Consider the following 12301-nt stretch of genomic DNA (forward strand, 5'->3'; position numbering starts at 1 on the left):
GAGATAAGCAGCCCACGGGGAGACGAATTTCCTTGCGTCGAGTGAAGTGCACAATGCACAGCCGAACCCGAAGCCCAGAACGAAGCTAGAAAAAAAACTTCCTCTGCAGCTGCATGTCACAATCAAGCGCGTCCAAACTCCGTCATTCTGCGCGCAATGCTGACCAAGGTAGATGTAGTAGATGGGCATGAACGGGCCTTTAAGCAGACCTAAAGCAGCGCCCACCCACACGCTCCTCCACTCCTGGCACTCCTGGCGCTCGCCAGCGCGACCAACGCGCCAAACCGCCAAACGCCGACGCTACCGATCACTACATAAGTAAAAATTATTAAAAAACTGGACAGTAATCATTTCTTTACCAACAATTTAAGTTTTAAATAAGAATTATAAAGGTTTTACTTGCTGTCATGCACATTTTTTTCTTTGCTTAGTTTATGATGACGTAGTGTGACGTATTTTATGCGTGGCAGCAGCAGCCTGCTAGTGCCACGGGCGTGGCTCTAGCCTCGGCTATACCTCGGCCTTTATTTTATTGAATTGCTAGCGCCACGCAACGACGGAACTTGGGAGCAGTGCGGCAGAGCCATCCGCCTTGGCAGAGCTAGCAGAGCGCGCGCTTTTTTGTGCGGGGCGCACTTGGCGCGCATGGTGTGATCCAAAGTTTACTTTGCGGCTCCTCAGTAATCAAATTTTTGGCAGGAGTATCATTTTGTGATGTCCTAATTCCCAAAAACTTTCAGCAGCACTTAAGTAAGCCTCGGCAGGCTCCGCTGACTAGTGAATCCCGTGATGGACTACGATGGCTACGATGAGTACGATGAGTACGAAGACCTTTACGCGGACGAGTTAGCGCTTGTGGACGAACTTCACGGCCGTGAGTTCCTGCATGCTTTGAGCTATCGTTGTGCCAGATGCAAACGCTAACATAGACAAATGCTTTCTGTTCCTTTCTTCGTTCGAACGTTTTCTGATGACATGTTTTGGACTTTTGTTCAAAAGAGTCTTCTCTCAGGGTCCTCACACTTATCACAACTAAGTGTGCCCTACACCTTGTTGTGATTTTCTTTTTCTTTTAGTTCCATCTTTGCTTTGGTGCAAATGAAAGGAGAGCCGACTGTGATGAGGTTCTGAAGCCACCGTCGCTCAACGCACCTGAATGACGCTGATTTGATGTACTGCTCTATTTTATTGGAACCTCTTCAGAAGAGCGCATATGTTATAGGGGTACAAGACTAGCGACAGTGTCGCAATATGCCAAGCCAATTTAGTGCAGATTTTGAAAATTCTCACTAAACTTGCATAATTTGCAAACCTTGAAATTTTGTACTTTGAGTAGCGTTCACACTGCCACCGTCGACTGTTAGTGCGTGTAATGCACACACTCTGTTATGTTAGAGCATGTGAAACATTCTGTTAATGAAAGGTAACATAACGTAAGCCCATGCATGACAGCTTTATTGCACTTGAGTTAGGTAACTTTTCTTCGAGGTTAACTTGCCGCGGTGGCGCTCAATTTCCGAGCTGGATTACCCGGGCCTGACCTCGGGCGGAGCGACAGCGTTTCCATGAGGCGAAATCTCAGGCGGTTTAAATTAATCAGAGCCTTCTGCTATGACGCTCCTCATATCCTTTGTGTCGCGTCAGATCGCTGATCCGTACAATTTGTCGTTATTCTTGAAGATGCTTGCCTTGGGGCGCATTTTGGTCGTTTGCAGCGCAGCTTCAAACGTCAGTCCATGCAATTACAAAGGTGCAGTTACCTTCAGAATACCGTAACATAACAAGGAAAATGTGTAAAATATTGTGTCCTTAAATGTTTGTAAATATTTGTAGTAAAATATTTGGAAAAGAGTGTGCACCCTTGTTTCTACTTTCATGTGTATAGTTATCACTTGTTTGTGAATATGTAAGAGTGTGATTGGAGGTATCGGAAACTGGAAAGTTTTGTCTGTCTAATCAGATGTTAGGGATGTCATGGGTCTCACCACATTACAAGGTGTCTGTAGTTGGACATATTTAAGCTGAAAAAATGGAATTGTAACAGCAGCAACAAATTAACAGGTCATTATTAATGTGCTACAATTATCAGGGTAGCACCTAGAGTTTTAAGCAGTTTGATTAATCCTTAGAATGATCTTTTGCGCAGATGCTTCAACTTCCACAAATACTGGAAACTGAATAATTGTTGAAACAAAACATTAGCCTGATATCTGCAGAGGTGGAGGTGCTGCTCTATTCTGCTTCGAACTGCTTTCCCTGCTACAAATGCCCGTTTGCCTCGACGTTTTGCCATCAAATTTTGCCGAGCACAAGTTTATATCGCATAGAGGGCTATTAATGGTATTTACCTGCAAAAAATGTGATTCGACCCAATCTGATGTTCGCAAGTAAATTTGAAACGAGACGCAAGCATTGGAGGGAATCGTGAAAAAAGAATATTGTGTGCACATGACAGAATCTTCTCCCAGCCTTTTGAATCAATGATGGTGAGGGAGATGAGAGCAGCGACTGAAGCAGATACCGCAAACTACGAGCCATTGGGAACTTGTCCAGCTGCAAAGAACTACACGAGTTGTTTCTAATGGTTCTGCTGAGAAAACAAGCAGCTATGTACCTCACTATAGAGCTTTTTTGTCCATAACAACTGCGTCCAGCCTACAAAGGTGCCAGTCACAAGAAATGTTCTCAAGACTGTTCGTAACCCACACAGGGCCTAGCTCCAACATGTTAAAATTAAGGAAGCCCCAGTGCAGCTGAAGTGATAATGTGAGGAGCTATGCACTGACAGGAGACAGTGAAGTAAAGGAAGAACAAGGCAAGGCTATCTCTTCAGTGCTGCCTATCCTCTTTGAAGGCACTATACTGACCAGGGCGTAGAAATTTATCAGCACAGGCATAGGACAAAAAGGATATAAACAAGGTAGTGTAAATATGCTGCTCATTGATGTGAACTCCAAATCAGTGGTGATGCTTGAGTGCATCAAAGTGGTAGGCCCCCCCCCCCCCCCCTCCCCTTTGAACCTATTGCATCAAAATAGTTGCAAGCTTTTAGTCAAGCTTGATGTCCAGTTATGAAGCGTGGAAGCAGGCATTTCATTTGCTGCCGGTCTGTTCCAAATTGATGCTCGTGTCAGTTGGGGTTATGTTAAACATCTACTATACAGGCTGTTTGTCCTCTCTTATTAGAGATGCATGTGTAGTCAGCAGAGCATTGGGCTAAAAAGAAATCAGAATTGATTTTTTATATTTCAGGAATAGAAAATTGAAATTATTGAAAGTTTCTGATCCTAAAAACATGCTCGAAAACGTACTGATTAGTGTGCTCCAAAATTCTCAAGTCTGCTTCCACCCATCTGTTTAACTTTTTTTTTTTTCATGCATTCAGAAATGAACATGAGAAAATGTTTAATCATGCTGAGAGAAAAAAAAAAATTCCTGCGGAAATGTTACTCTTGTGGCCCACATAAGGTACAACAAGGAGTAACAGCACATAGCATGCTTGGCCTACTGCATCTTGAAAATGTTGCTTACTGTGTCAATAAAAAGCAGCCTTCAGTTGAAGAAAACAAAGCAACCGTGCAACAAAAGGACCAGCCACATGGTTTTTTAATTTATTTATTTATTTGCAAGTACTGTTAGAAAAATAAAATGGAAAGTCCCCTTTTCTTTCCGCAGCCCCTCAGTATATCGTTTTACCTACTAACAGTAGTATTAATAAACAGAGAATTCCTTAGCTTTTCTGCTTGGAGATCCTTTACCTTACTGTTGGTATCTACGGCGAGCACTCATTGAATGCGTGGCCACGTGGAGCGGCTTGACAAGTGTATTGGAGCTAAAAGTAAGCTTGATGAGAAGAAAGCTTCACATTTCAAGTTACAGTCTGTTGTGCAGAAACTGTGCAAATTCATAGAATACATTTGCTATCTAAAAATATAATGGGAGAGAAGAGAAGAATTTGCTAGCATTCAAAACTAAGAATACCAGGTTCTTGTACGGGTATTTGCAGGTCTTGTAAAGTCATGTTTAATTCCTCTCTTCAGTGTAAAACTGCTTCCTGTCTCCACTTATGCAGATGAGCCGCCAACACAGCCTTCCAATCGGGTTCTGCACGGCAGAGATGATGTCTCGGAACAGGAAACTCCACGGTCCTCCTCGTCAATGGCGAAGAGGTCACTGGAAGAGGTGGATGGGAGTTCATTGGAGTGTGCAGCTGCTGCTACACTCGGTGAATTTGTTTATTCGTGTCATTTTGAAAACAGTGCTTTGTGCTAACTTCTGTACACCTCACTGAATTTCTTTACAGCTGCAATGCTTTGGTTCATTTATCTGGAAAGTAATTGTGATGCTCGTGCTGCCTTGTGATCATGGGGTCCAGAAGAAAATGAAAGCTGTATTATAATATGTAGAGTGTTTCTGTCCAGTGCATTCTTGCACGTGAAAATAAATTACAGATCATAATTGTCTAGTTTCTAGTCAGCCCTCGCATTCTTGATTCTGTTATCCCTGTTTTGTTTTTTGCTCACAACCTGGCTATTTGATGTACCTATTGCCTCTTTCAGTGCCAGGGGCAGACTGCTGCAGTTTTGCTGTGTGAAGTCACACAACTTGACAGGTTTTCAGGTGGAAGTTGGTTAACACCATTTTTTTCCTTTCTGCTGCTGGAATGGAAAGAGTAGAAGAGAATGCATTGTTGTAATGAAATTACAGAGGTAGTGACAGGGTGGAATTTGGCTGCTAGTGTATTATGATCATTTGGGAGACAACTTACCCAGGCCTCGGTTCTTTCATGAAATATATCCATTGCGAGACACTTGTTCACTACACAAGTACTGGGTCTAAGGCAAATACTTGCTATCGTTTTATGTTTCACTTCGCTCATTTTGAAAGTTGTCTCTGAGATCTTAAAATGTGTAACTGATGTGATCGGAAAGGACTCTTGACAGTGTTTAGTGGCAATTGTTTTGCTAAACATGGGAGGGGGGGCATGACAGAAGTAGCATTTTGTAGCACTTGCCTTCAATAAGAGTTTAAATAGTGCAGTGTTTGGCAAGTTTATGTCAGGGGGTGTATGATTCTGCTCACGTATGCTTGCTTTGATACTGGTGCCGAAGCAGTGCAGTAGAAGCAAATGACAGCATGCAGTGCTTATGTGTTGCCGTATCGTGTTATTCTTAATTTATCGTCTTTGCTTTGTACGCTGCACAATATTCGGTCAACTGACCTGTTCTGTCACCAGTGTTTAAGCTTCAAAACTGGCGTTGAAGAGCGGGCTCAGTTTTAGGACCACTTTTGTTCTTAATATATATAAATGACATTTGTTCCGGAATCAATTCCAGTATACGGTTGTTTGCCGATGATTGTGTTTTATATAGACAAATTAGAAATCAAGAGGACGTTGCCCAGTTACAAAGTGACTTATCATGTGTTCTTGAATGGTGTTCTAAATGGAAAATGAAGTTAAATACTAAAAAATGTGTTCATGTTACGTTTTCACGTAAAAAGCATAAGTTAGCCTCACAGTATAGCATCAGCGGTATTGTAGTGACACAAAAAGTGGCGCATAAATACTTAGGTGTGACACTTACCGCCGACTGTTCATGGAATACACATGTGGATACCGTAGTTGCAAAAGCCGCCAGGACCTTAAACTTTATACAGCGAAATCTGAAACACGTGCCGCCTTGTTTGAAATCAATAGCCTACTTAACCTACGTTCGACCACTGCTCGAATACGCTTGTGCCGTATGGGACCCTTGGCAAATAACACTCAGCAATAAAATTGAAAACATTCAAAATAGAGCAGCAAGGTTTGTCCTTTGTCGGTACTCGAGAACTGATAGCTGCACCATCATGAAAAATGAATTAGGATGGGAAACCCTCTCCTCTCGAAGAAGGAAATTAAGACTTAAACTGTTGTACCAAATTTACCACAACAAAACAGGCATTCGAAAGGAAATATACTTACATAGGCCACATTATGTTTCTGCTCGCACAGATCATTGTTTTAAAATTTTGGAATACAGTGCCAGAACTAACATGTATGCCAGTTCCTTTTTTGTTCGATCCATCAGTGAATGGAATCGGCTTTCAAGTCATCAAGTGTGCTCCATAAATGAAGATGTGTTTTTTTCCACTCTGTAACCCCCCTGCTGTAGCGCCCTCGGGCTAAGCGGGGTAATCATTGAATAAAGAATAAAGGAAAGAAGGCTATGCATTGGGAGTACCTGGGAGGGAACTCACTCTAAATCGTGTTTTTTATACTTGCGTGCATTGCAGGATCTGTTCGGAAGAAGCTGAGGCTCGAGGACGATGCATCAAACCTGGCTTCCGAGTTCTCTTCCCCAAAAAAGCTTGTCATTGACGAAGGCGGCCATGGTGCTGACTGTGCTTCACCTAGTGCAAGCGCAGCACAGGAAGACCTTGCCACACTTCCGGTGCCATCGCCGCTGCCTTTTGCCGAGGAAGAACTGTTCGAAACGCAGTGGCAGGATGCCAGCTCCTACGTGCTGACTATTGGACTGAGGGGCAATAATGGGCGGCTGCGGTTTGTGGGGCTGCGAGATGAGAACTGGGCTGATGATGTGGAGGTGAGTGGTTGGAGCCCTGCTCTCTTCTATTAACGTGGTAGTGTTCAAGGCCTCGTTCTGCAGAAAAAACACATTGGGGTTGTGATCGACAAATCACGAGCATGGCCCTGGCTGGTAGTAGCTGGCAGGTGACACGGCTGATCACTGATTGGCCTGCGCATTGTGTGAAGTCACAAGGTGATATGACACGGCCAAGTTTGCAGATATGGCCAGCTCGGGCAGCTCCTTTGAGATGGGAGGGTGAAGCAGAAATGAAACCTCGGACCCTTCCATCTTGAGTCGGGGGTGACCCCTTGGCCATGTAGGTTGTCCGTATGGCTCGGTTAGAGCGAGGCTTTATATCTACTTTTTCAGATAACGTGGTAGCTTGTGACTATGCTGATGAGCATGCGTAAAATAATAACAGCCCGAATCGAGGGATTAGGGATTGGCAAAGCGTGCATATACATAAATGAAGATCGGCAAGGGCAGTGTCAGACAGGAGTCATTAATGCTGTCATGTTATACCCTTATGGTGGAGCTTAAGTGTGTGTCCCCCCCCCCCCTCCCCAAAAAAAAAAAATTTTGTTTGCATGCATGTCTTGAATATGACTACAGGTCTTTTCGATTTGGCTGCACCAGCTGCACTAGTTCAAGTAGTGCAGCACTGTCATCCTCGTCTGCACTTCTCTCCTCGTTTTGTCAAGGTACAGGACTAGTTCTGCACGAATTCTTGCCCATTTTGCACTTGCTCCAGAGGAGGGGCAGAAAAGAGTGCAGCATGGCGTCCACGCCACTCGGCCAAGAGTAAATGACACTGCGCCTTGTTCTGCAGAGCTTTGTAAAAAGTCCATCTCCTTCAGAACCTGGACGGTTTGTTTCTGATGGATCCGCAAATGGTTGCGTAGTTGGGCTTCATGCTGGTGATTAGTATTTTGTTGGCGGTCAGGAGTTGGTATTATATGTAGTTGTGGCCACATACGTAGCAGTATGTGGCCGCGATTTGGCACCTTCGCACATGTTGTCCTGTGTAGTATTTTTTTTTTTTTATCGTGCTGTGTGGCATTGGTTTTGACCTAAGAAGACTGGTGCTGTGTGGCATTGGTTTTGACCTAAGAAGACTGGTAGCTGCGAACAGAAATCAGTTGCGATCGATCGAGTTTCTGTCGTACTGTGTGCAGTGGTGGAAGCGCTGCTCCATTTTTTCCATTCTGCTCCAAACTGCTTTCCCTGCTCCAAAATGCAATATTGCTCCAAACCTTAATATTTTGCCATCAAATCCAGCAAAACCTGATTTTACTGCTCAGTGGACCTAGAAAACTTTTCTGTCTGTAATGAACTAGTACATGAGTTTTTCTAATGATTGTACTATGAAAACAAGCATATACTTCACCATCAAGCCTCTTTTGTTAAGAACAAATATGCCAAACCTATATGAGGCAAATGCACACTTGAAGCAATATAGGGCAATACTACGAAAATGCAAATCAATATAAAATTTCTTAAGAGTGTTGGAAAGCCGTACATGGCACATCTTTAACGTGTTGAACTTAAGATAACCTCAGAGTCGCTAAAGCAAAAGCATGAGGAGCTACTGACAGAAGCTTACGAAGTAAATAATCTGAAGAGGAGAAAAGGCTTCCCATGAGTGCTGTTAATCCTTCTTGTAGGCAGCACTGACCAGTGCTAAGAAATTTATCGATACAACACAGGATCGAAAAGGACGTGCACAAGATAGCATAAATGTACTGCTCATTGATGTAATTACAAACTAGTGGTAGTGTTTGAGTGCATCAAAGTACTTTGGTAAACTCCATGTTTGAATCTATCAAGTGGCGAAAAGCTTTTAATCAGACTTGATTTTCAGACGTGAGGCATAGAAAAAAGCATTCCATTTGCTAGTGTTGTTCCAAATTGTTGTTCAGGTCAGCTGTGATATAGGTCAGCATCTGTGTATGTTTTGGCTGTTTGTTTTGCCTTGTCAGAGATGCATGCACAGTCAAGCTGAGCGTTCAACATTGAAAAAAAAAAAATCAGTATGGAGTTTTTTTATGTCAGGAATAGAAGATTGCAATTATTATAAGCTTAAATCCTAAAAACGCTCCAAAACATAATTAGCATGCTCCAAAGTGGCATTATTACTGCTCCCTCAGCTGATCCAAAATGCCCAAGCCTGCTTCCACCCTTGTGTGTGTGAGAGACCCGATCCACACAATAGCGTGCGCAGCGACTCTGCGGCATCAAACTTGTCACCCACGGAGTACATAGACATCTGAAAGTCAATGTACTATATACACCGCGCAATGAGGTGCGGGCATCTAGCAGCAGCGCTTTTGGACTAAAGACTGGAATTCCTTGATTTATACTGCTGAACCAGTTGCAGCGTTCCGTTAGGCAGTCTTATTTAAACTAATACTCGTGGCAACTGCTTACAACGTTAATTCTCTCTTACCCAGGTGCATGAATGGCATCTTCGCAGAATGATATAACGATCGTGTAGCCGCGCATATGTTGGTCAATTGGTCGCAGTCAACGTCACTGTCGCTATAGTCGTTACTTTCCGATCGAGTGCAGTAAGCCTACGGTACTTCAAAATTGGACGTGATCATGTAGCACGCGATACATGAAATGTATACTGCGCCCACTCATCTGCTAGGTTGCTGAGTCTTACACTTGCATGCTCATTTTGGCAGCTGCCGCCGCACGCCGCTGTCGGAATTGGTTCTGCACGCTCACGTGATCGCCTGTCACAGCTGCAACACTTTTCAGAACTAGTGCAGCCAGTGCAAGCCGAATCGAAGAGACCTTACATCTCTGGAGTGTCATCTGTGTGGCTAGTAGCCCTCATTTTCTTCAACAAAATTTTTCACTTTTTGAAAAACTCTTGTTGCTGATGAAGTACTTGAAAAACTCTTGTTGCTGATGAAGTACTGTTGTTAGCATTTTCACACCTACTAGTTCTGAGTGGCACCATGGGTCATCAGTATACAGCATAATACATACTTATGCTAAGGAATTTGTTGTTAAAAATAGAATATCTTTTCTGGCTGCTCATGTCATGCTAATGATAATGACATTGAGAGAATTGGGAAGTTTGTGATTGATTGAAATTTTATTCAGACACAGCACTGAGTCCAGTGATCACTGGTGGAGTAGATGGCAGTGGGGTCTAGCCTCGGAGATACTCATACTAAAGATCTTTGTTTCCTTTTAGCACATAAAGCAACTGATTTTACAGATGTTAGCCCCTTTTTTATGCTATTAGATTGAGGTTTAGATGGCTAAGTTAAATGTAACTTAGGCGCTGCTTTGTTTATCTTTTTACTGATACCTCAATTTGTGCCTGTGATGATTTCATCCATACTTATTGGCATACAGTCATAAGCTACCACATTATGTGTAAGACCACCAGGCATAGATACATATAAAGCCCTGCTTTAACCAAACCATACAAACGCCCCTGAATGGCTTGGCTAGCCTGTCTGACTTGGCATCCGAGGGTCTTTCAAAGGAACTGCCGAAGTTGATGGCTCCCGCCATCTCGGTGATGTCATGTGGTTTCGTGATGCTACACACCCCACAGACCAATCAGTGCCTGTCTGTGCCACCTGCCAATTACTTGCCAGAGGTTTCACCATGACTCGTAGCGGCTGCTTTGCTAGTGACTTATCTAGTTCTAGCATGCTAAGAAAGTCAGCAGTATAAAGGTTGACCCCTGATTTCGTAAAAGTAGCACAGAATCTGAAGAAAGCAGTAGTATTTGCCAGAGTAGCAGACCTAAAAGGTGCAGATGAAACATTCATATGAATATGACAACTCTTAATCTTCAGACGCTTGATAGATATCTTTTGTGTAATACATGATGGTAATTCTGTCGTCATACCTTAATTCGGTAGGATAACCATTTTATTATAATCTCTAGATGTCACCAATGTGAGATAGAATATATGGTTTTGTGAATTAACACAATGAAAGCAGCTGGACTGCTAGTTTGTAGAAGGTCGATGGTTTGCATCCCTTTCCTTTGGGTTAACCCCGTTTAGTAGCAGTTGAATGTCATCCTCCTTATTTTATTCATTGTTTGTGTATGAAAGGTTGGGTTATGTTTCAACATGGTATATTATAGAAGAGATTTTAGGGCTGCCTTTTTTTTGGAATAGTACTACAGCTGAACCCCGTTATAAGAGACATGGATGTAACAGACGGTCGGCTATAAGAGACATCATTCACCCAAATGGTTGGCCACCCTATGGGTTTCATGAATTGGACCTCCTTTTTAACAGACATTGGATGTAGAAGACAACTGGCTATAAAGGACAAATTAGCCTTAAAGTTTGGTACTCAGTCTTGCTTATACAGACATTTTAACAATATATGCAGCACCATTCTTTGCCAGGTTCAGTAGCTGCTACGGTGAAAATAAAAGAGAGACACACCTGTGCCGTTATTATTAATTACAACTTCAGAAAACAAATAACAGGTCAGTCAGCTATGCAATGACTAAAAGAAGCCCCTGCAGTGGGAATGCAACATAGGGAAGCTCTTCAGGCTTGCCACGAAGAGCACAAGTTTGACTGCATATGCGAGCATTGGGAGTGCGCGTTGGGTTTTCCAATTTGTAGAGCTTCCTATCACGAATTATCATAGGTGTTGTGTCCACTAGTCTGAAGAATATAGCGAAAATTGTCTATTATGTTGCATTTCAGTATAAGTGACAAATCTATCTAGTAAATGCAAAGAAAGTAGCTCAGCTGATGGTGCTGACATAAACAAGTCATTGTGTCTAGAAAGCGAGACATAGCTAAGCCAAGGTCAAAACAAATGACATAAAAACACAAGTGGTTCTGCTCTGGTGAGGACAAATAAACTGCTCTGTTTGCTGTTCAACCAGTTTCATCTCCACTCAGAAATGCCTCATTTGCTTTTCATTTATTTTTCATCTCAATAGCGACACTCGCAGACAGACTTGTTACTCACAGCTACTGTTACCCTTTTTCAAACAAGCATAAATCTTTGAGGGATATTGCTGCTGGTGATGTTTTATAGCTTTGGCTGCTTCTAAAACCTTGGTGGTAAGCTAGTTATTTTTACGATTTCGTGGCTTTTTTTTTTTTACTTGAATTCTTGTAGTGCTACCAGACGCATAACTTAGTTGCGAATTGCTGGTTGCGGTTCCAAGTCACATCACGATCGCACTTTGCAATCACTGCAAACATAGTTTGCACATCGACCATGAGGCTCTTGGCCTGATTTTCAAGCTTGGAGAGGCTGTGTTGAACAGCATCAATGCAGCCATGAAGCAGACGATTTACAACTATTTCAGCAGTAAATAAATGTAAGAAAGTTGCAAGGTGCAGTCAGTGTGGTGGTTCACCAAGCAAATGCAATATGTCAATGAAAGCTTTAACAGCGCTTTTGTGACATGATGTATCATTCTCTTTTGTGTATTTTAGCCGCAAGATGCCTGCACCGAAATAAGGTCTTGTTAAAAAGTGTAAACGTGGTACCCTGCTTATAAGGGACCTCTCATATAAGAGACAAAAAGTGCTCCCCAGTGCATGTCCCTCATAAAGGGGTTCAATGGTAAAATCTCGTTACAAGAGACACTCGATTATAAGAGACATTTGAAAATAGTTTGGTTGGCTTTCTTATGTCTGCCTTGTTAACAACACTGCATACAAGAGATATGGTTACAAGAAACACTCGATTACTAAAGACAACTTTTTCAGGTCCCT

General features: G+C 42.7%; 1 protein-coding gene across 1 annotated transcript in view; it reads left to right on the top strand.

The window, feature by feature from the left end:
• Positions 1 to 571: 571 nt before the first annotated feature.
• The window catches only part of cutlet (chromosome transmission fidelity protein 18 homolog), a 163385-nt gene continuing 151655 nt past the window's right edge, over positions 572 to 12301 (top strand). Inside the window, exons 1-3 of the mRNA XM_084585871.1 lie at positions 572 to 874; positions 4073 to 4225; positions 6277 to 6587. Coding sequence (XP_084441997.1) covers positions 790 to 874; positions 4073 to 4225; positions 6277 to 6587 — 549 coding nt within the window. The 5' untranslated portion in view covers positions 572 to 789. The remainder of the gene's footprint in view (positions 875 to 4072; positions 4226 to 6276; positions 6588 to 12301) is intronic.

Source organism: Amblyomma maculatum, unplaced genomic scaffold (assembly GCF_055883805.1).
Source record: "Amblyomma maculatum isolate TAMU_Amacu unplaced genomic scaffold, ASM5588380v1 scaffold_13, whole genome shotgun sequence".
Classification (NCBI taxonomy): Eukaryota; Metazoa; Arthropoda; class Arachnida; order Ixodida; family Ixodidae; genus Amblyomma; species Amblyomma maculatum.